Here is a 25,216-nt window from a genome sequence, read left to right as displayed (position 1 = left end):
TGGCATCCGAACCGCCCCTGCAAGGCGTCAGCGTGAACCCCGCGCACCCTTCAGAACCGGAGCCGGGAGCTAAGATGGCGGCTGCCGACGGAGATGACTCGCTTTACCCTATTGCTGTACTAATCGACGAGCTGCGGAACGAGGACGTTCAGGTACTGGCCGTGACCCTCTGCGGGGGGGACTGAAGAATGGCTATCGTGAGCTATTTGAGCCGCAGAGGCCCGAGAGAGGCTTCCCCGGCACAGTGGCCAATCAGCGGCAGCCTTCCATGCGAGTAACCCTTGCGTGTGCTATCAGAGGCCGTACCGGATTGGCTGTGGTGTTTTTTCATGTGGGGAAACGAGGACGAGGGTGTTGGCTGATGGAAGGGTCTAGTTTTTTGACCCCCAACGAAGAAAGGCACCACGTGATTGACCGAACGACCTATTTCTTTGCTACTGCAGAACCCAGAGAGGTCGCCTTGTTCTCCTTTCTCTTATTTGTGAGAGGAGGTTTCTGATTGGGTGGAGCCTTGCCCATTGGTTACCCAGAAGCTTGCTGGCCAATCAGAAGAGAGCGTTATGCAGCTTTGGGGGGGCTGGCCCCTCTTGTTCTTTCTTGGCTGAGATGCTTCTGGCTAAGCCCCAATTCCTTTGGGTTTAAAAGGGGAAGGGGTGATTGCCATGCAGCAGAGCCAATTGGGAGCTCTGCCATGGGGGTACCCCATTGGAGCTGGCCTCCTGATGCCTAGAGTGGTATGTGACACACCTGCCTACCCCAACCCTAATGGGGTTTAGGGAGTGCACAGCTCTTAATTTGTGCTGAATCCCATTATGGAATCCCATATTGTGTGTGTGTGTGTGTGGAGCTGGATTGGGTCCTCTGCTAGCAGCGTGATTTAAGGAAACATGAGTGACATTACTCCTACGGGGATAATCCCGTGTCAGTTATACATACGATATACAAACAATGTATGTTGAATAAGAAATATATATTTGAAACTTGTATAAAAAGTAATAATAAAAAATCCCATGTCAGTTTGCCTCAGTGACATAAAACAGGAGTGCAGGAACACTTCGAGGCAGGGCTTGACAAATCCTGGGTCACCGTGGCGCCTAGCAATTTCATGGTGGAATGAGGAAATTACAGCAGTCACTTTGTCGCTGTGTCTCTTAGTAGTCCACAAAGCTTCCTTATCATTTTGCAAAAGAATGTTCCGTGGTATGACCTAAAAATGTAGATCTCGATGGGATGGTCTGTAGCAGCAGAAAAGAGCAAGAGTCCAGCAGTGCCTTCAAGACTTAATAAAATTTCTGGTAGGGCATGAGCTTTTGTGAGCCACAGCTGAAGAAGTGAGCTGTGGCTCAGAAAAGCTCATGCTCTGCCAGAAATCTTGTTAGTCTTTAAGGAGCTGCTGGACTCTTGCTCTTTTCTACTGATAAAAATGTAGGGGCGTGAAGTGGTTCTTGTTAATTTTACATCATTCAGCTATGGCAGGTATGCTTCCTATACTGACTTTAATGGTTGATTAAGTTGAACTTTTTAAAAGAGTAATGAAATTATGAGAAGTTGGGGAGAAGTTAGGTCAGAGTTAGAAGCTAGCTTTGGTTGTGGTGATGGCAGCCAGTTACCCTTTATATTCTTTTCTATGCTACAATGATTCGGCCGTAGCCTTAATAAAAGTACAAGAAATGGAAGAGGTTAGGGTTTGTGGTGGCAATAAGAAAAGCCATGCTGGATCAGACCAAGGCCCATCAAGTCCAGCAGTTTGTTCACACGGTGGCCAACCAGATGCCTCCAGGAAGCCCACAAGCAGGACGATGGCAGCAGCATTATCCTGCCTGTGTTCCACAGCACCTAATATAGTTGGCATGCCCCTCTGATACTTTAGAGAGTAGGTATGCATCATGACTAGTAATCATTTTGACTAGTAGCCATGGATAGCCTTCTCCTCCATGAACAAGTCCGCTCCCCTTTTAAAGCCTTCCAAGTTGGCAGCCATCACCACATCCTGGGGCAGGGAGTTCCACAATTTGACTATGTGTTGTGTGAAGAAAGTGTGATCATTAAAGGAAACTGAAGGCTGAATAATGAGTATGGTTCCTAAATTTGTGCCTGGCTCCTAGAATCAAAGAAAATTAATCAAGGCCTGCGGGCAAGACCAGCAACATTGACTCCAGTGAAGTTTTACAGGTCAGAGCTCACTTCTGCAGGAGGTGGAATAAATTCCATTGGCCTTTGTTGCCACTGAACTTCCATTCTATAAGAGTGGTCGCTGATGAAACTTTGACAAACTTTGACTGGCCATTAAGAATGGCTTATGCATGATGCTGGATCCTGTCTGTACGTTAAATAGTATCTGGAGACACAAGGGGGCATGATGTCCCCCCCCCCAAAGTTATCCGTGGGTTGACTCATTGGCAGAACATGAGCTTTTGGGGTATTAGTGGTATTCCTGTGAATCGGCTGTTGTAGCGTTCCATTGCTGTTGTTGGTGAGTCGGGTTGCCATAGGCATCCCTTGAGGTGCATTCCGAAATTAGCTGGTTCTGTTTATATGAAAAATGGTAGCAGTGCAAAACTGCAAGTGGCTGTTTTTAGAATGGCATAAGGAAAAATCCAGATCCTCACTCTGAGATGCTTTGCATTCTGGGTTTTCGTTGGGGAGTGGGGAAAGAATGGCAACCAGGGAGGAGTCCTGGGGAGGGTTGTGCACAAATGCTGCTAATTTCTGATGTGCTTGAGAGAGTTCTGATTTTTTTTTTTAATGTGATAATTTTCTGGCTTTGTTGGGCTATAACCAAGCATTGCAGCATTTGGTCCCGTCAGTCCCTTACCTGTTTGTCCTCTTCTCTTTGTTGAGCATAAATTGTATGCACCTCAGGGGCAGAGTCCCATCCCTTTCCTTATAAAAGCCCTGTAAAGTGGCTCATGTGTCCATTGCAGATGCTGGATGAATAACAATAAAAGGCTTCTAATTAGGGTTGCCAGGTCAGGCAATACCTGGAGATTTTGTGGGGAGAGCCTGAGGAGGGCGGGGTTTGGGGAGGAGAGGGGCCTCAATGCCACAGAGTCCAGTTGCCAAAGCGGTGAGCTGAATTGATCTCTATCGGCTGGAGTTCAGTTGTAATAGCAGGAGATCTCCAGCTAGTACCTGGAGGTTGGCAACCTTCTAATAGATGAATGGGAAGGTATTCCACAGCATGTGGATCTGGGTGCTGCTAAACCCCTCACTTCATGGATGGTGGTGGTGACTGCCGTAAGTGAATTGTGGCAGGGGGGCGAGTGTGATGCATTAGTATGCAAGGCCTGATTTGTTAGCTAGTGTTGTTTCCCAGCCTAGGGCTTTGTTCACAAGCCTGTCTCTCTGGGGACATATCAAGGTGGAATTGGAACTTGCTTGGCAGGTCAGCCCAGTGACACAGCCAAGGGGGAGCGGGGCAGGGTGGGACTTGGTGTGTCTGAACCGGGGCACAGCTATGTAGTGGTTGTCAGGGTAGGCTGGGAGTCTCTCTTTCTCATGCTTCCTAGCCATGGTGTTGGTCTCTGTGTGTTATGTTCATAGCTTGAAGACTTTTAAAGCTGTTAGTCACTTTGAAAGAGGGAAAGAAAACAAAGATACTGGTGTATCAAGCTTAAAACTCAGCTTTAAAAATGGTTCTCTCTTGCACAACTATGGTGAATTTAAAAAAATCATCTTCAGACAGCTGCTAAGGAAAGTTTGTAAATTAGAGAGCATTTTTTCTTCTTTTCTCCCATTCTCTCTAGGGATAGTTTTTAGCAGTGTGTGGGCATATATGCCTTTAAAAAAAAAAAAGCATTGTGCATGTTTCTTGGTTGCATACTTCTAAAACGTGCAATTGCAGAGTTTGTCCAAGCTTAGCTATGTTTCTGCATGGGCCAATCCTGACCTTGTGGGGATGGTGCTGTTCCACTTTCCTCGTCCTGCTCCCTTGGGCCATAGCATAGGGAACAGCCAGCCAGGCAAAAGTAATGTGAGATTGGGAAGACATGATTGTGAGCCCTTAAAGGAGATTCTTATCTGGTAATGGATGGTTGCTATCACCTCCCATAAGCCTCTTTGTTAGAGCAGGCTTAGAAATCTACAAACGATGGAAGGTCTGGGATGGATTAACTGAGTGGAATGGCTCTCATGAGATAGTTTTAGTTACAGTAGGATGGGCTTGTAAGAATTTCTCCTGTGCGAACTATGAAGCTGCACGTTCAGTTGAATGATGGTGACCGATTTTGCTCTGAAGTCCGTTGGGGAGAATTATTAGTGGAAGTCATTGCGGGGGGTGCGGGGCGGAAATCTTGCAACTGGACATCAGTAGTCCCTCAGGTCTTGTTTGGAGCAGGCATTTGGATAAACGGAGTCTCTGGACCTTACACCTCTTCAGTTCCTGCGCAGTAGCAGGAACTGCCCTTAGAGTAGAATTTGCACAGTGATCATTGGAGTCCAGGGCTTGGATTGCTCCCTTTAACATGAGACTGAAGATTCTTTTTTCAGTGCCTAATGCCCAGCCGGGGCTATTGCATCTTGTAAAGAAAGACAATTTCAGAGGTGCTTGGAAGAGGTGTGTAATCAATAGAGTTGAGTCCCTTGGCCTTTCCCTTTCTCTGCATAGGAATATGGATTATCAGGAAGCATCAAGAATGATCAGGACAAAGGTGATTGATCTTGATCAGGCCTGTACACTAATCCAGGCAAGGCGTGTACTCTCTACATCTGCGTTAGGGATCCCTTCCCCCTTTGACCCTCCCCTCATATTTCATCACCAAGGAGCCAGGAAAATCAGGGCAAAGAAAGCCACTGAATGAGGAAAGGAGCCAAATTGGTATTTTAACCTTACGACTTTTAAGGGTTTTATATATATTAAGTTGTTGTAATATTGTCTAGATTGTACGGCCACGTACAATAAACATGACTGACTGGGAGGGAAATATTTTTACGGGACATCAAATATTTGATGGGACATCAAATATTTTACGGGACAGCACCAGTATTTAGGTACCTGCATTGTTAGGAACGCGAGCCTGTGTGTGTCCCACTGTGATCCATTGGGCTTATCACCAAGGAAGTGTGCCATTGAATTGCAGCCAAAAGCAACAGGGTGAACAGGGATTGTTCCTGTGTTGATTGGAGAAAGAACATATCCTAGATTGGTAGAAGCAGTAGGCCAGATGCTGGGTCATGGTCCTGTGATGGAGCTAGACTCTGAGAGCAGAAACTGTTGATCATTGGGGAACACAAAGCAAAGACTCTGGCAGCAGCAAGTTTAGGTGAGTGGTTATCTCCTCTGTAAGCTGTCGCTTGGACTGGTGTCTGGTCCTTATAGCATAGCCAGGATTTTCATGGTCTGTTGTTGGCCCGGGTTGTGTGTCACGCACCAAAGTTAATCTGAGGTTCATCTGCAATAATGGGCCAGGTCGGTAGGGGAGCATTGGACTCAGCTGGCTTTAGGAGGATGTGCTCTGCATTCCTGACAGGTCTTATACAGCGGGAGTCTGTGAAGGCTGGCTCACACTGTCAAACGTCTTGGCACTGTTGTTTGTGCAGATAACTTCCATGGGCGATTCTTCACTTTTTTAGTATCTCCAATGACAGATGTGGTTGTCAGCACTTCACATACACAACACCGTCCACAATCTTTTTGCACGCAATCACTTATGAGCAGAATCTGCTGTGAAGATAAATTTGGCAGCATGAAGCAGCCGTGGTTCTCTTAGCAGGTAGTTTTCTGTCCATAGAAAGGGAGACGTGGCTGCCACATTTAACATGGCATGTAAACATAAACATGAAAATGAAGGATGGTGGGACATTAAGAATGCCTACATATCTGGGATTTGTTATCTAGGATGCTATGTTCCAGAATCTGGGTAAGCAAGTTTACTTTTCTTGGCTGATCTTTCCAAATCTTTAAAATTTTATCTCTTTTTCTGCAGCTCCGTCTGAACAGCATCAAGAAACTCTCCACTATAGCACTGGCTCTGGGGGTTGAGAGGACGCGCAGTGAACTTTTACCTTTCCTCACAGGTAACTGAAACAGCTAGAACTACATCATATGCTGGAGGATAGGAATAGGGTCTAGGGTGTGAGACTCTTCTGTTCGAATTAGCTTTACAGTTAGTATCTCATCCTGAATCTCTGTTTGAACTAGTTTTATGGTCAGTATTGCACCCCAAATCTGTGCCAATACTCATTTCAGACATCACATTTAAACCATGGTAAAACATTCAGGAGCCCCGTGGCTCAGAGTGTTAAGCTGCAGTGCTGCATTCAAAAGCTCTGCTCACGACCTGAGCTCGATCCCGATGGAAGTCGGTTTCAGGTAGCCGGCTCAAGGTTGACTCAGCCTTCCATCCTTCCGAGGTCGGTGAAATGAGTACCCAGCTTGCTGGGGGTAAAGGGAAGATGACTGGGAAAGGCACTGGCAAACCACCCCGCAAACAAAGTCTGCCTTGGAAACGTCGGGATGTGACGTCACCCCATGGGTCAGGAATGACCCGGTGCTTGCACAGGGGACCTTTACCTTTTTAAAACATCCAGACTAGACTACTGCAACTTGTTCTACCAGGGCTACCCTAGAGACTGCTCCAGAAACTTCAGCTGGTCCAGAATGCAGCAGTGAGGGTCCTTACGAGGACCTCTTGGAGAGGATGTATCCAGCCGGTGCTCCACCAGCTGTGCTGGCTCCAGGTTGAGTACCGGATCAGTTTAAGGTTCTGGTATTGACTTTCAAAGCTCTAAGTGGTCCGGGACCGCCTCTCCTAATACACCCCTCAAAGAGCGTTACGCTCATCAGATAACAACTTATTAGTGATCCCCGGCCCGAAAAATATCCAGTTGTCCTCAACCAGGACCAGAGCTTTTTCGACTCTGGCTCCGGCCTGGTAGAACTCTCTGTTGACTGGGACCCGGGCCCTGTGGCACTTAGTTTGGTTCCTGCAAGACAGAGATGTTCCTTCAGGCCTACGGTTGAGGACAGCAATAGTTCCATCATGGCCGAACTCTTTGCACCACCTGCTCTATTTTTTACATCGGTCTAGTCCGGCTCTTCACGTGGTTACAATGCCACCAATACTAATATTGAAGGCATCGTTCACATTTTTTCTTTTAGTGCTTTGAACTGTTGAGATATAGGTTTTTAATGATATCTATTTATTGTATGGTAGCTGTATTTTAATGGGAATGTATTATACCTTGAACGTCAGCCACCCTGAGCCTGATCTTGGTCGGGAAAGGGCAGGTTAAACCTAATTAAATAAATAAATAATGATGTCCAGATCAGCAAGTCATGGGACAGACTATAAGATAACTGTTTGGGCCAAGCTAGATGAGATGTTGGGAGGATCTGTAAACTGATTACTCCTTTTTTAATGAAATATAAATGTTGGGGGGGGGGTCAGTCCAGGCTGTGTTGTGGGTCAAGAGGATGGTTAGCCATTCCTCCCCACATCATTTTCCTGGTCTCAAATGCCTTCTCCCTAACCCACCAAGTTGCTGTTTGCTCCGTGGGGGGAAATATACAGGCACCATATGGGTACCCGTGGCATGTAGCATCTATAGGGGCGGGTGGGGGAAGATGGGGTTCGGAATTAGTGTGTAGGAAAGGATTAGTACCTCCTCTGTCCCTTGCCTGGATCCACAGCGCTCTCTTCTCAAGTGCTGTTTACACTAAAAATGCAGCAGATCTGTTCACATCTCTTCCACATCACACCTCTAGACCTCCAAAGCCATGGGTTGACTTTACGGACCACAGTTGATGCTAACCATGACTTGGTGTGATGTCTGTATTGCCAAACCACAACTGCAGTTTCGCTGCACCCCAGAAAGGGGGGCCTGAACTAAAGAATGGATGAAGCACAGAAGACAAACGAAAGGCAGACTGACACACCTCTCAACCACAGTTTGGTCGCTGTATGGTGAGGTGCTCGAATGATGCCCAGAACATCAGCTAGCTCAAAACTATGATTTGGCAGGATGTGTGAATTCAGTCAGTCTTCAGTTATGCCTGTTGCCTTTTGTTTGATAGCTGTGACCTGTAAAGCATTCTTAGGGCACTTTCACACATGATGAATAATACACGTTCCATCCATTTTCAATGTACTTTGCAGCTGGATTTTACTGTGTGAAATGGCAAAATCCACTAGCAAACAATCATTAAAGTGGATTGAAAGTGCATTATTCAGTAAGTGAAAGCACCCCTAGTGCTGGGCCATTTCAGAGAGAGCCTTGCTAAAAAAAAGAAGAAGGGAAAACAAGAGCGTACTCTATGATGGAGTGGCTCCTAGTTGAAACGAGTTGCCCCAGCGTGTGCCAAACATTAACCATTACTACAGCCCCTTACCTGCTTTTTAAATACGTTGGCAACTTGTTGAGAAACAACCAATATCTGACAAATTCCGGTTGCTCTGAGCAAAAGTTTTTCATTTTGCTTTGCCCCTGCCGGCGACCAACGGCACACTGTGTCCAGTTACCCCAGGCGGGTCTCTGGGACACACATGTGCATTTGGTCTCTTACTAGATTGCTCAGACCAGGGGTGTCAAACATAAGGCCCAGGGGCCGAATCAGGCCCCTTGAGAGTTCTTATCTGGCCTGGGAGCCTGCTGAGGCACACTCCCCCTTGACCTAGGCTGACGAGGCACAGCCCAACCAAGTGACATTTGGCACAGCCCAACCAAGTGACATTTGTGTCCCTTCCTCCTCTCGTAACAATTGAGTTCGATGCCCCTGGCTTCGACTGTTTATTTTGGACTGCCTTTTCAGTGTTTCCCAAGCGAAACGCTTTACAAACCATTTCTCAGCTGTCAGGCGAGAGAAAGTCGGTTTGAGATCGCGCAAATTGCCCGGCACTCAATGCGGTGCACCCTACTGGCCTGAGCGAATTGGTTTGATTATTGAAATGCCAGAGTCCTCAGCTGGAGCCCAAAGTCTGTGAATGACATTCATGCTGTTAATTGGTGAAGCTGGCACAAATGGTTTGGGGTGGTTAATTGAACGTACAAAATATCCCTGAGCCATCAGAGTGTATCTCCCCCCCCCTTTCTGGCTTAATGTGTGTAGCGGAAACAGTCTATACCCGTAGCTGTAAATTTGCCATCTTCTGATGTGACAAATCTAGAGCATTTTTTAGAGGCATTTGCTGCTGCTGCATGCACGTGTTAGGAAGTGAGTGCACACAACAGGGCTGCCTGTTGCCTGTGTGTATGGCAAATAGTCCCATGTTTGTTGTTGCACATGACTGTCCGTGCCTAGGTTGTGTTTGCTTCCCTGCACCAGTGCAGTAGCAGAATATGCAGTAGGTCCTGCACAGATACTGACAAATTCCTATGTTTGTTTGTTTATTTATTTCATTTATATCCCACTCCCCTCCCCCAGTCCCAATGGGGACTCAGAGTGGCTTACAACATTCTCCCCTTCTCTGTTTTATCCTGTCCACAACCCTGTGAGGTAGGTTAGGCTGAGAGTTTGTGACTGGCCCAAGGTCACCCCACGTGCTTCCGTGGCGGAGTACGGATTCAAACCTGGGTCTCCCAGATTCTAGCCTGACACTAGCCACTACAGGTTAGAGTCTGCTGCTCATGTGGAGGAGTGGAGAATCAAACCCGGTTCTCCAGATTAGAGTCCACCACTCATAACCACTACACCAATGCCATGCATATTAGGTAACACCCCCTGGGCCCTTTGCTGGGACCCTGAGGACTTCAGTATTACCACACTGTATTTGGTTTAATGATGTTGTGTACTCTAAGACTTTTGCGACACTTTGTACTAAGTGCTGCAAAGATGTGTTGGCTATTTATAAGCATTTCCAGCACCTGGAAATAACGTTTCAGTAACTGGTCCACTTCAGACTGGCTAGCCAGCTGGCAGTCTCTTGTTTAACACATTCTCAATACTGTACCCACATAACATGGGTGCTTTTTCCTTAAAAACCATTTTTGTACTGATACCATCTTCTTTCTTGCTCTGTTTCCCTTCGTTCCCTCCCCTGCTCCCATTCTTCTGGCTCCACCCCCACGAGAATTCTCCTGTCACTCAACATTTGCTCCATTCCAAAAATCAAAAACAAAGCCAGGACATGACATGAAATGGCCCAGAGATTCCCACATTCGTGTGAACTGTAAGGTGCTGTGCTCCCTAGTCAGGCAGATTTTAAATCCCATCTCTCTGTTTCTCTTGCAGATACCATCTATGATGAAGATGAAGTGCTTCTTGCTTTGGCAGAACAGCTGGGAACCTTCACCGCTCTGGTTGGGGGCCCTGAATATGTCCACTGCTTGCTGGTAATTCACAAGCCCCATAGTAACAGCCCCTTCTTTACAAGCTCTAGTGTGGCAACGTACACATATGCCTTACACCAGCTCAGACCATGACCCATGTATAGGGTGGTCAACCTCCAGGTGGTGACTGGAGATCTACCGCTATTACAACTGATCTCCAGGCGACAGAGGTCAGTTCCCCTGGAGAAAATGGCCGCTTTGGCAATTGGGCTCTATGGCATTGAAGTCCCTCCCCTCTCCAAACCCCACCCTCCTCAGGCTCTGCCCCCAAAATCTCCAGGTATTTCCCAACCTGGAGCTGGAAACACTACCCATGTAGCTTGGTGTTGTCTGCTGTGAATGGCAGAAGCTATCCAGGGTCGAGAACAATGATTGGTCATTCCAACAACTGTCGCCTGAGATCTTGACCAAAGCAGCACAGCCAGCGCCATCTTGCGCATGCTCCTGCCTGAGCTCCTTAACCGTAGATGTTGAGGATTGAATTTAGGACCTTCTGCCAGCAGAACAGCTGGTTCCCGCTGAGACCACACAGATGACCAAATTCCCCCAAGATGTAGGTTTTGTACATGAATCATATGAGTCACAGGGAGGGTTTTTAGCTTCTTGTTGGATGGAAGCGTTTGGCACGGTGAGCAATAGAATAGCCGTCCACCCTTTCTTGGCATACTCAGTCTGTCTTCTCTCCCACAGCCGCCCCTGGAGAGCCTTGCTACGGTCGAGGAGACGGTGGTGCGGGACAAGGCAGTGGAGTCCCTGCGGGCAACCTCCCATGAGCACTCTCCGTCTGACCTCGAGGCCCACTTTGTGCCCTTGGTGAAACGCCTAGCCGGAGGTGACTGGTTCACCTCTCGCACCTCAGCCTGTGGCCTCTTCAGCGTCTGTTATCCCCGAGTGTCCAGTTCAGTCAAAGCGGAGCTCCGGCAGTAAGTGGGGCGTCTTGAGATGAAAGGTTGGGGCGGGGGTCTGTTAGCCTAGTCTTGTATGACCATGGGCGAGACATGGCACTCGGAGGGGCTCGCATTTCCCAGCTGGTGGCAGTTCTGCCTTTGCCCTTTCGCAGGTATTTCCGGAATTTGTGCTCAGATGACACCCCCATGGTGAGGCGAGCCGCAGCCTCCAAGCTGGGTGAATTTGCTAAGGTCTTGGAGCTGGAGCATGTCAAGAGCGAGATCATCCCCATGTTTTCCAACTTGGCCTCTGACGAGCAGGTCTGTGAAACACCACTAGATATGGTGGGAGGCAATGGCCTTTAGAGGGTTGAGCTGGGGATGTGATAAAATAAAGAGAGTCTGGGGATTAGTTTCTTGCTGTGCGCGAGGCGAAGCTTCTGTGACCTCCTGTCACGTCTCTTACATAGGACTCGGTGCGCTTGTTGGCCGTGGAGGCCTGCGTTAACATTGCTCAGCTCCTGCCCCAGGAGGACCTGGAGTCCTTGGTGATGCCAACGTTACGGCAAGCAGCAGAAGACAAATCTTGGAGGGTCCGTTACATGGTGGCAGACAAGTTCACAGAGGTGAGTGTGGATGCTTTTGGAAAACCTGGCAACGCTCAGAGCTGGGTTTTCCCAACAGAAGAAGTAGAAGAGTTGGTTTTTATATGCCAACTTTCTACCACTTAAGGGAGACTCAGACCGGCTTACAGTCACCTTCCCGTCCCCTCCCCACAACAGACACCCTGTGAGGTAGGCAGAGCTGAGAGAGCTCTAAGAAAGCTGTGACTAGCTCAAGGTCACCCAGCTGGCTTCGTGGGTAGGAGTGGGGAAACAAATCCAGTTCACCAGATTAGCCTCTGCTGCTCATGGGGATGAGTGGGGAATCAAACCCGGTTCTCCAGTTCACACTCCACTGCTCCAAACCACCACTCTTAACCACTACTCCACGCTGGCTCTGCTGCATGTTTGGTCTTCCGCCAGAGGTTTAGACAGTGTTTCTGCCAGGCAGCGCTAGTTTCCTTTTCACAGTTCCCGGCAGCTTTTCTTTTCTTCCCCACAGCTTCAGAAAGCGGTTGGACCAGAAATCACCAAGACTGACTTGGTCCCGGCCTTCCAGAACCTCATGAAAGACTGTGAAGCTGAAGTGCGTGCCGCTGCGTCCCATAAGGTCAAAGGTCTGTCTTGGCCATGGCTCTGAGTCATCCTTGTTGGCTATGCAGGATCTCCATGTCAGGAAGACCCCAAAGCAGGAAACGGAGCTGGAGGGAGGGCCCTAAGGAGGTCTTGTGGAGGACTATGCATTATTGGAAGTGAAGAATCTCCCAGAGATCTAGGTGGGCTCTTGAGATCAGGCTTTGAGTGTGGCCTGACCTGAAACCCCAGAGATAGTGCAGATAGAAACATTTTGCCATAAGAATGAAATTCATTAACAAACGAAGATGCTTTCTTGCATATAAACCTTACTTCATGTGCCTGCATTCTGAACCTGGTATCTTGAAAAACCTTTGAGTAGAGGGTACAGGCAATTGAAATAGAACTGTTAAGGAAACTTGACAGAAGACACGGGGGTCAGTCTAAGCATTCAGGATTCGTACTTCGAATGCTCTGGGCCTGGGGTGTCAAACTCATTTGTTACGAGGGCTGGGTGTGACATAAATGTCACTTGGTCGGGCCATGCCTCACCAGCCCATATTGAGAATGGGAGGGGGGTCGCTGGCTCTTGGGCCGGATAAGAACTCTCAAGGGGCCTCATCTGGCCCCCGGGCCGTATGTTTGACACTTCTACTTGAGGCATTTAGACAAAAGTGTGTTTCAAATAGAGCTTGATCCATATTCTACGATGGGTGGAAAGACAAACCCTCCCAGTGATCTGGTTGTAATGTGCCCATTGGTATCAATATTGGGCCCCATGGTTTAGGGAAGAGAGTGGTCCGATGGAAGGGTCTACTTTATAGTAGCTAAGCAATGAGGGATGGATCCTTTTGCAGAAACTGGAGGCAGATAATTTTGTAGGAGGAGGTCAGGAACAACTGTATGCAGAAGGTCCATGATTCAGTCTCCAGCATCTGCAAGTAAAAGAACCAAGTAGTAGGTGATACGAGAGACCTCCACTTCAGTCCCTGGATAGTCAGAGTAACAGTACTGACCTTAATAGACCAGTGACCTGTCTCAGGATGAGGCAGATTCATGTGTATTCTGTGCATTAGGAACATAAGAAAAGCCATGCTGGATCACACCAAGGCCCATCAAGTCCAGCAGTCCGTTCACACAGTGGCCAACCAGGTGCCTCTAGGAAGTCCACAAACAAGGCGACTGCATCAGCATTATCCTGCTTGTCTTCCACCACACCTAATATAATAGGCATGCTCCCCTGCTACTGTTGAGAATAGGTATGCCTCATGACTAGTATTCATTTTGACTAGTAGCCATGGATAGCTGAGGGCTATCCATGAACACGTCCACTCCTCTTAAAAGCCTTCCAAGTTGGCAGCCATCACTACATCCTGGGGCAGGGAGTTCCACAGTTTAACTATTATACGTTGTGTGTTCACAGTGGGTAGCCGTGTTAGTCTGTCTGCAGTAGTAGAAAATAGCAAGAGTCCAGTAGCACCTTAAAGACTAACAAAAATATTTTCTGGCAGCTTTCTGAAGAAGTAAGCTGTGGCTCACGAAAGCTCATGCCCTGCCAGAAAATATTTTTGTTAGTCTTTAAGGTGCTACTGGACTCTTGCTCTTTTCTACGTTGTGTGTTGAAATACTTCCTTTTATTTGTTTTTAATCTCTCACCCTCCAGCTTCAGCAGATGACCCCGCATTCTGGTGTTATGAGAGAGGGAGAAAAGCATCTCCTTGTCCACTTTCTCCATACCACACATGATTTTACAGACCTCTATCATGTCTCCCCTTAACCGCCTTCTTTCCAAGCTAAACAGCCCTAAACATTTTGACCGCTGCTCATAGGGCAGCTGCTCTAGTCCCCTAATAATTTTGGTTACTCTTTTCTGCACCTTCTCAAGCTCTGCAATATCCTTTTTTAGGGATTGTGACCAGACCTGTACTGAGTATTCCAAGTGTGATGTCACCATAGATTTGTACAAGGACAGTATGATAGCAGCAGTTTTATTCTCTATTAATTGTGGGTTTGTGAGCCTAAGGGTGCAGTTTAACTGATCTTGGGTTGATCCTTTGCGGTGAGCCGTGCCCTGCCAGCATGATGACCGTTTCTCCTGCTCTCGTTGTAGAGTTCTGCGAGAACTTGTCTCCAGACTGCCGTGAGAATGTCATCATGACCCAGATCTTGCCCTGCATCAAGGTGTGTGTCAGTCCACCAGCTTCTCTAGTGAGCTTGTTAGCCTGTTCCAATCCACATCAGTTCATTCTCTGAATCACAGTCCTGCGAAGGTGTTAATGGCTTTTGACGTCTCTGAATCCAGGCAATTTTTAAAAAACAAGCAGAGCAGAAAGGAGGGGGAAGGAAGGGGCTTTCTAGATCAGCTCCTGGCCAAGTTGAGTTGGACCAGGAGGTTGGACCAGGAGGTTGGACCAGAACCAATAGGTTGAAATTAAATCCAAAGAGTTTCTGGCTAAACATGAGGAACAACTTCCTGACAGAGCAGTTCCTCAATGGAACAGGCTTCCTCGGGAGGTGGTGGGCTCTCCTTTGGAGGTTTTTAAGCAGAGGCTAGTTGACCATCTGTCAGCAATGCTGATTCTTCAAACTTAGGCAGATCATGAGAGGGACGGCAGGAAGGGCTGTGTCAGTGTTTGGCTCTCGTGGCCCTTTCTTGCATGCCCAGGGTAATGCCGATCACCGCTTTGGGGTCAGGAAGCAATTCCCGCCCCCCAGGCCAGATTGGTTAGGGATCTTGGAGGAAATTTTTTTGGCCATCTTCTGGGCATGGAATAAGGGTCTCTGGGGGGTTTCCTGCATTGTGCCGGGGGTTGGCCTAGATTACCCTGGTGGTCCCTTGCAACTCTGATTCTATGAGTGAAGAGCTGCAGGAGCTTTTAGGAAATTTAGCTGCTTTCTGGGGACTTCCTTTGAATACACGTATGCTCCTGTACTTTTCAGCTTGGCAAGATTTCCATTCCACTGTCAAAGTGCTTCTAAAAAACATATCCAAGTTTAGTGACTGGCAGGCATTCTGGAAATGGATCTTGGAGTTAGTTTGCAGAATATGAGTTTCCTTAAAGTTTGTGTGTGAATTGAGGGAGAGAAAGCAATTAATAGTTTGCCAGAACCTTCTGTGGCAACGCACAAAGCCATTGCTTGGCCTTCCTCCTGTCTTGCTTACTATGTGGAGGACCAAGAAACCCATGGGGCATACTAAGTGGTGCCGGGGAGGTGCTTCACATCCAGCTGCTGTGCCTTATTTGAAAACGCTTCCTTGTGTCATCCAGGAACTGGTGTCGGATGCCAACCAGCACGTCAAGTCCGCTCTGGCGTCTGTGATCATGGGACTGTCGCCCATCTTGGGCAAGGACAACACGATCGAGCACCTCCTGCCTCTCTTTCTGGCTCAGCTCAAAGACGAGGTGAGTCCTCCTCCTCCTCCCCTCCATTCTAGGGGAGCCACAATTCTTTTGCACCACTTTGGATAACTTTCTCCCGGGGATGTAGCGTTTTTCCTGTCCAAATCTCCCAAGTGCTATCACTGCGTCAGCTGGTTGGGCTAGGGTAAAACAAGCAGAGTTGTTTTAGTCAGCGCTAGGGAATCAGGGTAGCCTACTTCTCTTTCAGGTATAAACGACTTTTTAACTTGTGCAAATTCCTCTGTAGCATCTCAGCTAGACTATAATGTTGATGAGAACAGGGTTTTTTTGTTTGTTTGTTTTTTTGTTAATGATCCCATAAAGCATGTCCACAGGGCGGAACATGAGGTTTGCACAAATGAGAGCCAGAGCTTGCTCTCAGCACTGCCATCTGAGGCCCTCTAGCCGGAAAGGCCCGTTTCATGAGGTCCTGTTGATCCACTGGCACTTGGAGTGATCATTGTGGGGTAGATGGGCCAGTGTCCAATTTCATAGAAGGCAGCTTCGTATGTAGAATTATCCTTTCCCGGTTTGTCCAGGCTGCTCTGTTCCAGCACTGCAACAGTGGCCCGAGATCTTTTAAGGTCCCATCAGCCCTGTTTTGAAAGGGTGTGTTAAATCCTGTCGATGCTAGCTTGCTTGGGCTTGACATGAGGAGAGGACAGGCGGATGAAAGAAGGTACACAGATTATTTGTCTGTTTTTAATACTGGGGAGGGAAGAAGAGTTGGCTTTTATAGCCTGCTTTTTCTCTACTGTAAGGGGTCTCAAAACAGCTTATAATCACCTTCCTTCCCCGTCCCACATACACAACAGGCACCTTGTGAGGTAGGTGGGGCTGAGAGAGTTCAGAGAGAACTGTGACTAGCCCAAGGTCACCCAGCAGGCTTCACGTGGAGGAGCGGGGAATCTAACCTGGTTCACCAGATTAAAGTCCACAGCTCATGTGGAGGAGCAGGGATTCTAACCCAGTTCTCCAGATTAGAGTCCTCTGCTCTTAATTACTACCCCATGCAGCGGAGCAAACTCATCTCAGCTGTTTCCCCTCTTTCCGCAGTGCCCTGAAGTCCGACTCAACATCATCTCTAATCTGGACTGCGTAAATGAAGTAATTGGCATCCGGCAGCTTTCCCAGTCCCTGCTGCCTGCCATCGTGGAGTTGGCAGAAGATGCCAAGTGGCGGGTGCGGCTGGCCATCATTGAGTACATGCCCCTGTTGGCTGGACAGCTGGTAAGTGCTCCTATGGTTGTGAGCAGAAGCTGGCTTGGGGAGCTGGAGTACAGAACTGCCTTCAAGTTCCTCGGACAAAGCGACCTGTGGTCATTTCTAAGAGGGCGTGAGAGTATCCAGCTTGTGCTGTTTCTGGGACACGGCAAGAATCTGACGATTCTACTGCTTAGGAGGGGTTGTGGCTCAGTGGTAGAGCATCTGCTTGGCATGCAGAAGGTCCCAGGTTCAGTCCCCGGCATCTCCAGTTAAAGGGACTAGGCAAGTAGGTGATGTGAGAGACCTCTGCCTGAGACCCTGGAGAGCCACTGCTGGTCTGAGTAGACAATACTGACTTTGATGGACCGAGGGTCTGATTCAGTATAAGGAAGCTTCACGTGGGACTAAGGGACAGAGTATCTACTTTTAATTAGGAGTGTACAATTTTTCCCCAGCATTTTAAAGTTTATCAATCCCAGAAGTTTTCAAAAAATCCAGAAAACCCAGATTTTCCAAAATCCAGGTCAGTGAACTCAAACCTGAAAAATACTATGACACACACACACACCCCCATTCTTTCAGATTCGCCCTGTCGGCCTTCTCCGAAGTTTGGAGAAGGCCAGGGGGGCAGAACTGAAAGCAATCCATTCCCCACTGCTTCTCCAGGCATTTGAGCTCAGAGAAGCGACGGGGGGTGGATTTCTATGAGAACAGGAAGGCAAGGGGAGGGGGGGTCTGGAAATGGCAGCAGGCCAAAGCGGCCCGAATAATGCTAAAAAAAATTGGCATTATTTGTGATCCGCTTTTTCGGCTCCCTTTATTGCCACCTTTTTTCCCATACCAATACACCACCAACAAAAAAAAAACCAAAATACCGAAAAGGTATTTTTCAGTTTTTTTAAAAAAATTCGGTATATCAATATACACACCCCTACTTTTAATGTAGAAAGTCCCAGGTTCAATCTCTGGCATCTCCAGTTATTGAAAACAAAAAGATCTGGTAGTGTACGCTGGTGTGAACAGGCAAGACTGACCATGAAAGATCAGTGGTCTTGTTTAGTGTAAGGCAGCGTCATCTGTGTTTGGGAGTGCTGGGTATTCGTCCAATTTCCTGGGGGTGTCGCATGTACTTGTTTTCCTTAAGCTGCCCCATGTGAGCCAAAGTTTATATCTCCGGAGGTGGGAATGCCTGTATTTGGCTCTCTTGGAAGTTCACGTCGAGCTTATCGCCATTTCCTTCTGCAGGGGGTGGAGTTCTTTGATGAAAAGCTGAACTCCCTTTGCATGGCCTGGCTGGTGGATCACGGTAAGGATCTCGTTAAAGCATCACTTTAAGTCCAGGTCGTTCCCTTTCTTGCTGGTTCTCCCCCCGTGCGCCACCCTCAATTAATAGTTGCTGTACTTGCAATGTTCTGCTTCCAAACAGGTAGCCCCGCTTGCAGTCCTCTGGAACAGAGGAAGGCAGGGTACCAAAATCTGGGCTGCAACAGATGGCAAGAGAGAACTAATGCCTTGACTTTACAAGTCTGGCGCAATTAGCCGTAGGAGCGGCCATAGCTCAACGGTGGTGTGAGCATTAAAGTGGTTATTTGGCTCGAGGCCCAAGTCCTTAAGATCGCCAGTGTTTTTATGTCTAACCGGCAAAGCCGCAGCTTGAAAGTATATTTCAAAGCTTCATTTTGTCAGGTGGTTCTTTGTGAACTTTTCCCAGCAGAGAGTCATCTTGACTCATTCAGGCTTTCAGCACAGGATTAAATGACACGGGAACCGCATTTTTTTGTGTTCTAAAAAGAGGATAATGTTTTTCAGCCACCAAAGCAATTAAGCGCGGGTTAATGGCAGTATTTTATAACTGTGTAGCGAGGAGTCTCATTGGTTTCCATGGTAGTTGAGAACATTAAATCAGAGCGCATTTTCAGCAAAGGATGTCCACTGATTAAAGGCGTTCTTATTCATTTGCTTTGAGTCATGTAGCTGATTGCGTGTTCCCCTTTAATGCTGCCAAAATGCTTCCTAAATTCTCCCCAAATAAGTGTAACTTCCTCTCCAGATGTCCACTTGAGAGGGCTCGCAACAAATTGAAATACACCGTAGAAACAAAAACCAAATTAGTGAAAGCAGCCATCAGCTATCAATATAGCACACGGTGCAAAGCAGCTAAAAACCAAGAGCAGCGGAAATGCCATGAAATGATGTAGCAGCACCGTTGGTATAAAGGGCAAACCATATAATAAATACCGATCTGCAAGAAAAACAGTAGAAATGAACCAAACACCTGGCTGGCTGAAATCATCAGGTGCCTTTGAAAGAAGGAGAAACTAAAGCTGTTGGTGAACAAAATCTGTGTGTTATTTCTAGTCTGAGGAGTAAAGTGACAGCTTCCCTCAAGTTAATCAGTAAATCAGCTTTCTCCCATGGCATATTGAGCAGCAGGTAGTTCCTTTCCTTTTATTTCAGGCTCCTTTGACCGAAGGTCTTAAGCACAAATACGTAAGTTAATATAAGTTAAAATACTGTAGTATACAAATTTAAAATAAACAACAAGAGTAACTTAGGATTCTTAAGATGCTTAAATATGAAAATCAAGATCATTTGACCAAAGTTCAATTACTCTGCAGACACAGCAGGGACTGCAGGAGTACTCATGTCACTCTACAGATGCAACAGATATAACAGTAACTACAGTGGTAAACGTGACGCTGGTCACAATGGTTTTAATCTTGTTCCTTTAGAGAAATTACTATTACCAAATATTTTGCGATGAATTTAGTGGCATATTGAGCAGATTTGTCAGTTCCAAATATTTCTGTTATGGACCTGCTAAACAGCAAGAAAGGCCGTTCTGAATCTGATATTCAGGATGTCACGGTAGGAACCTGGCCCGTGGAGCTCTTAGGAATCTGCTGTCCTTTTTGTCCTCCTTGGAATTCTCATGCAGCCAAAAATGGTAGAAAGTCAAGGTGCCGTAATCGCAAAACATTACTTAGGATCGTATAAAACGGGATTGCCTTTCACCAGATTTACTTATTTATAGCTGGGCTTTCTTGTTAAGACTCCAGGCAGATTACAAAGTTTAAAAACAGTGTCATAAATGGTGAAAGCTCCGACACAAACGGTGCAAATATTGAATTTACAAAAATTAGAAAACAAGGCAGGGAGAAACCAGTTCTCTCTACATCCCATACTCCTCCACAAGACCTGTAGGGGGAGCTCTGCAACCCACCTATAGAGTAGAGTCTGTGGCCTTTTATGCAACACTGTTTCCCTCGCAGTCACCTCCTTGACTGCTTCGGGCCTTTGCTCCGATTATGCATGCCTTTTCAGACCCGTCGGAGGTCACCTCGCTCTCGCTGCGTGTTTTGCCCGTGTTTTCTGGATGCTGCTTCAGCCAGCATCCAGAGAATGCAAGCAAAGCGTGTGGAAGGCGACCTGACGGGTCGGAAAAGGCATGCATAATCAAAGGAAAGCCCCGAAGCAGTGAAGGTGGGTGGGTGACTGCAAGGAAACAGCCATGCATAAAAGGCCTGTGTGTTGCCAACAGAAAATTTCCACCGGGCGTGATCCTTTATAGGCGCAGGACGGATTTGCTGAGGGCCGGGCATCTTGACAGCTTTGCTCATTTGAGCAAAGCCATCTGAAGATGCAGATATGCAAATAGGGCAGATAAACAGCTGCCCATACCCAGGTGCTCTCTGCTGCAGCTCCCACCTGGTAGAATGACTTTTGCCTGAGGAGGCCAGGAAGGCTCCCGCATGACTATTCTCTGTCACAATGTGTAAAACAGAACTGTTCAGGAGAGCGTTCTTAACAAAGGGCATACGACTGCAATAAAATGGCATTGCATAGGAGGGACCCTTTACAAAGTGAAAAAAGGGTTGGAGTTTATTGTACGTTACAGGCTCAGAGCACATTCTGCTGCAAGACTTTTCTCCGAATTCTGCCCATTTGCTGAGCAGGACCGTCTCTTTCTGCTGGTGTCAGGCTATCGTAGCAGTCCAGAGTAAACAGCAGGTCGCTGATTCAAAACAGAAATACCCTGGCATGTGTTGAGCTGGGCACCACCTGCCAGGAAATCTTAAAGGGGCAAAGAAAGGCAGAGATTCCTTTGGAGTTGCCATTGGGCACAACCTTCCCGTAGAATATTCTTGGCGTTAACCTGCCCGGCTGGCTCATGCCTCAACTCTGTTTTTCCCCTGCCCCCCAGTATATGCCATCCGAGAGGCGGCGACCAGCAACCTCAAGAAGCTTGTGGAGAAGTTTGGCAAGGATTGGGCCCACGCCACCATCATCCCGAAGGTGCTGGCCATGTCCAACGACCCCAACTACTTGCACCGCATGACCACCCTCTTCTGCATCAACGTGAGTCGGGGAGAGAAAGCTTGGGGGGGGGGGCTACCCCATGCCAGCTGGTGTAGTGGTTAAGAATGGCGAACTCTAATCTGGAGATCCAGGTTGGTTTCCCCTCTCCCTCCACATGAAGCCAGTTGGGTGGCCTTGGGCTAGTCACAGTTCTCTTAGAGCTCTCTCAGCCCCACCTACCTCACAAGGTGCCTGCTGTGGGGAGGGGAAGGGAAGGAGATTGTAAGCCAGTCTGAGTCTCCTTAAAAGGTAGAGAAAGTTGGCATATAAAAACCAACTCCTCCTCCACTTCTTTTTCTTTTTTCCTTTCTGCATCGTGGAAGGACAACCTATTAACTAATGGGACGTGTATTTTCTTTTACTTTAACTGCAACCTGTAAGGGAGTGTTATGTCCCGAGTTTTGGATTTCTTTCTTCTTAAGAAAACTGTAATGTCTCCCAGTTATTGGGAAGGAAACTTGAAACTTCGGACTATCAAATAAAATCTTGATAGAGAGACCACAGATGGCCACTGTGGTTCCCTTTCCTGAACGGTGCTTCCCTGAGTCTTCTGGGAAGGCTGACCTCTGCCCTCCCTGTTAACTTATTGAGGGATCTTGGAGGCATCGTGCTGGATAACTTACGCCCAGGGGCTGTTCTAATGGCTCCCTGGCAACTCAGGCACAGGTCTTGTGTAACGAGGGCAGTGGGAGAAATCACTTAGAAGGAAGCTTTCGGGGGTCAGAGGACCCGTCCCCCTTGCCCCCAGACGGCGCAGAGCCACTGACAAGTCCCCTGACCCCTTTCCCTGCCAGGTGCTGTCGGAGGTCTGTGGGCAGGAGATCACCACCAAGCACATGCTTCCCACCGTCTTGCGGATGGCGGGTGATGCCGTGGCCAACGTCCGCTTCAATGTGGCCAAGTCCCTGCAGAAAATAGGACCAATTCTGGACAACAGGTATTGGGGATTGGCTGGGTGCTGTCGAGCCGGGCTGTTTGTCCAGCGGCAGTTCCAAACTTTTCTTTTTTGATGATGGGATTGTAGCTGATGGGAGGGGAAAGGAGGGCAGTACTGAAGCCTTTGGGGGGTTGTTGGAAAACTAGCCTTGCCTTCTGCTCACCCCTGGCCTCTCTCACCCCGGCAGCACCCTTCAGAATGAGGTGAAGCCAGTGCTGGAGAAACTAACGCAGGACCCCGATGTGGATGTGAAATATTTTGCCCAGGAGGCACTGTCCGGTGAGTTGGGAATGGCTTCCCCCCTTTGCATTCTGCCTGGAAAGCCACTATTTGTGTGTTGGGAGGGTGGTCTCCAAAGCCCAGGCTGTCTCTCTGTCTCTGGTTGGCACAGATCACCTTTGGAGTAGAAGCTGTGACAGTAGCAGAGCGGTAAGGTTGTCTCTGGACCTAGAAGCACAGGCTGGGGTGTGTGTGTGTATTGAGGAGTGGTAGCGGTCGATTCCTGACCTGGTCAGTCTGGTGTACAGATTGCTCTAATCTGGTGGTCTGGAACCTGTGGCTCTTCGTTTTCGTTTGTTCTTTAAAAAAAAAAATCTTTAAGGGGTATTGGTCCATGGTGCAGAGTAGTAAACTGCAGTACTGCAATCCAAGCTCTGCTCATAACCCGAGTTCAATCTCGACGGAAGTCGGGTTCAGGTAGCCGGCTCAAGGTTGACTCAGCCTTCCATCCTTCCGAGGTCGGTAAAATGAGTACCCAGCTTGCTGGGGGTAAAGGGAAGATGACTGGGGGAGGCAATGGCAAACCACCCCACAAACACAGTCTGCCTAGTAAACGTCAGGAAGTGACGTCACCCCATGGGTCAGTAATGACCCTTTTAAGGTGTATTGGAGGGGTAAGTAGGATGCTCGAAGAACTGGTATGTGAAAGGAATGGCAGGAAAAGATTTTCATGGGAGTTACAGGCTGCTTAGAAATGCTTTTTAGAAAGCAGAATGATCTAGGGGAACAGGTGCCAGTTATCAAAATATGAACCATGTGCAGATTGACACCAGTGCATTAAAAAATTTTTTCTGGGTTGTCGATTATACATTATTGTGAGATATATTATTGTGAGATTTTATATGTGCCACCTCCTAATAACAGACTCGCGATAATTGGTGTTTGGGCTGCAGAAACTGGATAGATTATTTATTAATCCATTTGTCGATTTTCCGTAATGTTAAGTTGGTATATTTTCAGTTATGCCAATGAACTTTTTTTTATACCAGCTCTTTGTCGATCTGTTGCTCTGAGTTTTGACGTGTGACGCTTTAATTTAGGAAAGGTTGCCAACCCCCTGCTCTAGTGTTTGAGGTCACTCGTTAGGTGCCGGTACATAACATGATGTAGCAGAAGGTGTAAATGCGCTCCACTGAAATAGCTTCTGTTTGAGATGTTCAGGAAGTTTTTGCCGTTTGATCTTGCCATGATTCACTTGTGCGCGTAAGCCGCCTACCACGGCCACCCGCAGACGAGCACACAAGATGAAACTAGCCCTCAGTCCTCACACCTGTGGGGCTGTCGGAACTCATCTCCAGGCCTCCCTGTTTCCAATTTCCAGTGGAGCAGCCCTGTTAGTTTGTCGCGTCAAAAAGAAAGTCTTGTCGGTACCTTTTAACAGCTGGCAGATTTACAGCAGCATCTTCTCTGGTGGGCCAGAGTCAATGTCCTCTGATTCAACAGTCAGCTCGACAGATGCTTAGTTTTATGCTTGAGCGGTAGTCTGTGCTGGGATTCTTTTTTGTGCAAGGGGGAGAATCCCGGTCTGCCGAAAACATGGTTCAGGAAGGCGACGGATCATTGGATGAGCAGCTTGTGAAATCTAACCTTTTATTTTACCCCCAATATTGTCTTCCTCTACAGTGCTGTCACTGGCCTGAGCTCTGGGACCTGGCGCTCCTGTCTCTTCAATTCGGACACCGTTGGACCGATTCTCTCCCCCCCCCCCAGTTTTCCCTGCATGTGTATGACCAACTCTCCTCTCCCTCCCCCTCACCAGATCTGCACGGTGGTATCGTCCAGCAGCCCCTCCCCCTCCATCTCCCTCTTTAGCTCCCTTTTGTCAGACCTTCCTGGGCAGCTGATATAATCTCTACCCTGTTCCCCATCTAGACAGGTTCAGTTTTTTTCCGGTTTCCTTACCAGGGAAGCAGCAAATGGCATCCTTTCTAATCCCTGATGAGGTTCTCAAAAGAGGCGGAGCGGCCCTGGAAACCCACACTTGGCGTGGTTAAGCGTGAGCTCCCTCTTTATGGACTGGAGCAAGGCCTGCTCCCTGGGCCTCTGACTTTTTGGCTGCAGTTTGCATGAGACACCACTACGGTGCAGTACATAGCGGCGCATGAGATGTCGATCCATGCTGCCTTTTTCCCGATGGTCAGTGCCGGGGTCACAAGCGGACTGCTTCTGTATCTCTCCCCCCAAAAGCGGACTGCTTCTGTATCTCCCCCCCCCAAAAGCGGACTGCTTCTGTATCTCCCCCCACAATTCAAAAAGACCCCCCTACCCGTCATTTCTCCATTCAGTGTTTGAACGCCAGATGATTGGGGAGAGCATAGAAAAGGAGCTAATAGCGCAGAGCTATGCTGGTTAGCTAAACGCCATTTGAAATCTAGCATAGCAGACAGTACTGCTGCCCGTAGCTAATTTTATCTCTTATTGACTAAATTCACTAACATCACTCTCTCCCCGCCATTCATGCATCTCACAATGTGAAGCCTCTTATGCTCCCTCTTCAATCCCATAGTGTTCGCAGCCGATCCTCTTTGAAAAGAAAACGGAGCGGCTTGAATTAGACATTTGTCCGCAGCCAAAACACCGAACTTTGTGCAGAGGGCGTAAGTCCATGCTCAGGCCTTGGGGTTCAGGACAAGCATTTTGATTCTGTTTAGCCAAGGGCTGCAGCTTAACCCTTCCTCTTAACGGGGGCATGGGGTTGATTCTAGG

At 47.9% G+C, this 25,216-nt stretch overlaps 1 protein-coding gene across 1 annotated transcript; it reads left to right on the top strand.

Moving 5' to 3' along the window:
* PPP2R1A (protein phosphatase 2 scaffold subunit Aalpha) lies at window positions 1-24,255 on the top strand. Its single transcript, XM_056846983.1, has 15 exons — window positions 1-152; window positions 5,925-6,015; window positions 10,169-10,269; window positions 10,957-11,189; window positions 11,327-11,474; window positions 11,624-11,779; window positions 12,258-12,372; window positions 14,439-14,509; window positions 15,598-15,732; window positions 16,786-16,959; window positions 18,181-18,241; window positions 21,140-21,294; window positions 22,089-22,231; window positions 22,419-22,510; window positions 24,134-24,255. The coding sequence occupies exons 1-15, from the start codon at window positions 75-77 to the stop codon at window positions 24,148-24,150; spliced, it is 1,770 nt and encodes a 589-aa protein (XP_056702961.1). The 5' UTR covers window positions 1-74; the 3' UTR covers window positions 24,151-24,255.
* Window positions 24,256-25,216: the final 961 nt, after the last annotated feature.

The sequence above is a fragment of the Euleptes europaea genome, chromosome 3 (genome assembly GCF_029931775.1).
Source record: "Euleptes europaea isolate rEulEur1 chromosome 3, rEulEur1.hap1, whole genome shotgun sequence".
In the NCBI taxonomy this organism is placed as follows: Eukaryota; Metazoa; Chordata; class Lepidosauria; order Squamata; family Sphaerodactylidae; genus Euleptes; species Euleptes europaea.
The sequence above is the reverse complement of the archived record's forward strand: the minus strand, read 5'-3'. Positions and strand labels throughout refer to the sequence as shown.

Excerpts from the sequence above, each read along its gene's own strand:
- PPP2R1A (XM_056846983.1), top strand. The coding sequence starts at position 75 with ATGGCGGCTGCCGACGGAGATGACTCGCTTTACCCTATTGCTGTACTA. Across the intron at positions 11,190-11,326 it reads GTCAAAGCGGAGCTCCGGCA|GTATTTCCGGAATTTGTGCT; the intron begins GTAAGTGGGGCG and ends GCCCTTTCGCAG. Across the intron at positions 15,733-16,785 it reads TGGCTCAGCTCAAAGACGAG|TGCCCTGAAGTCCGACTCAA; the intron begins GTGAGTCCTCCT and ends CTCTTTCCGCAG.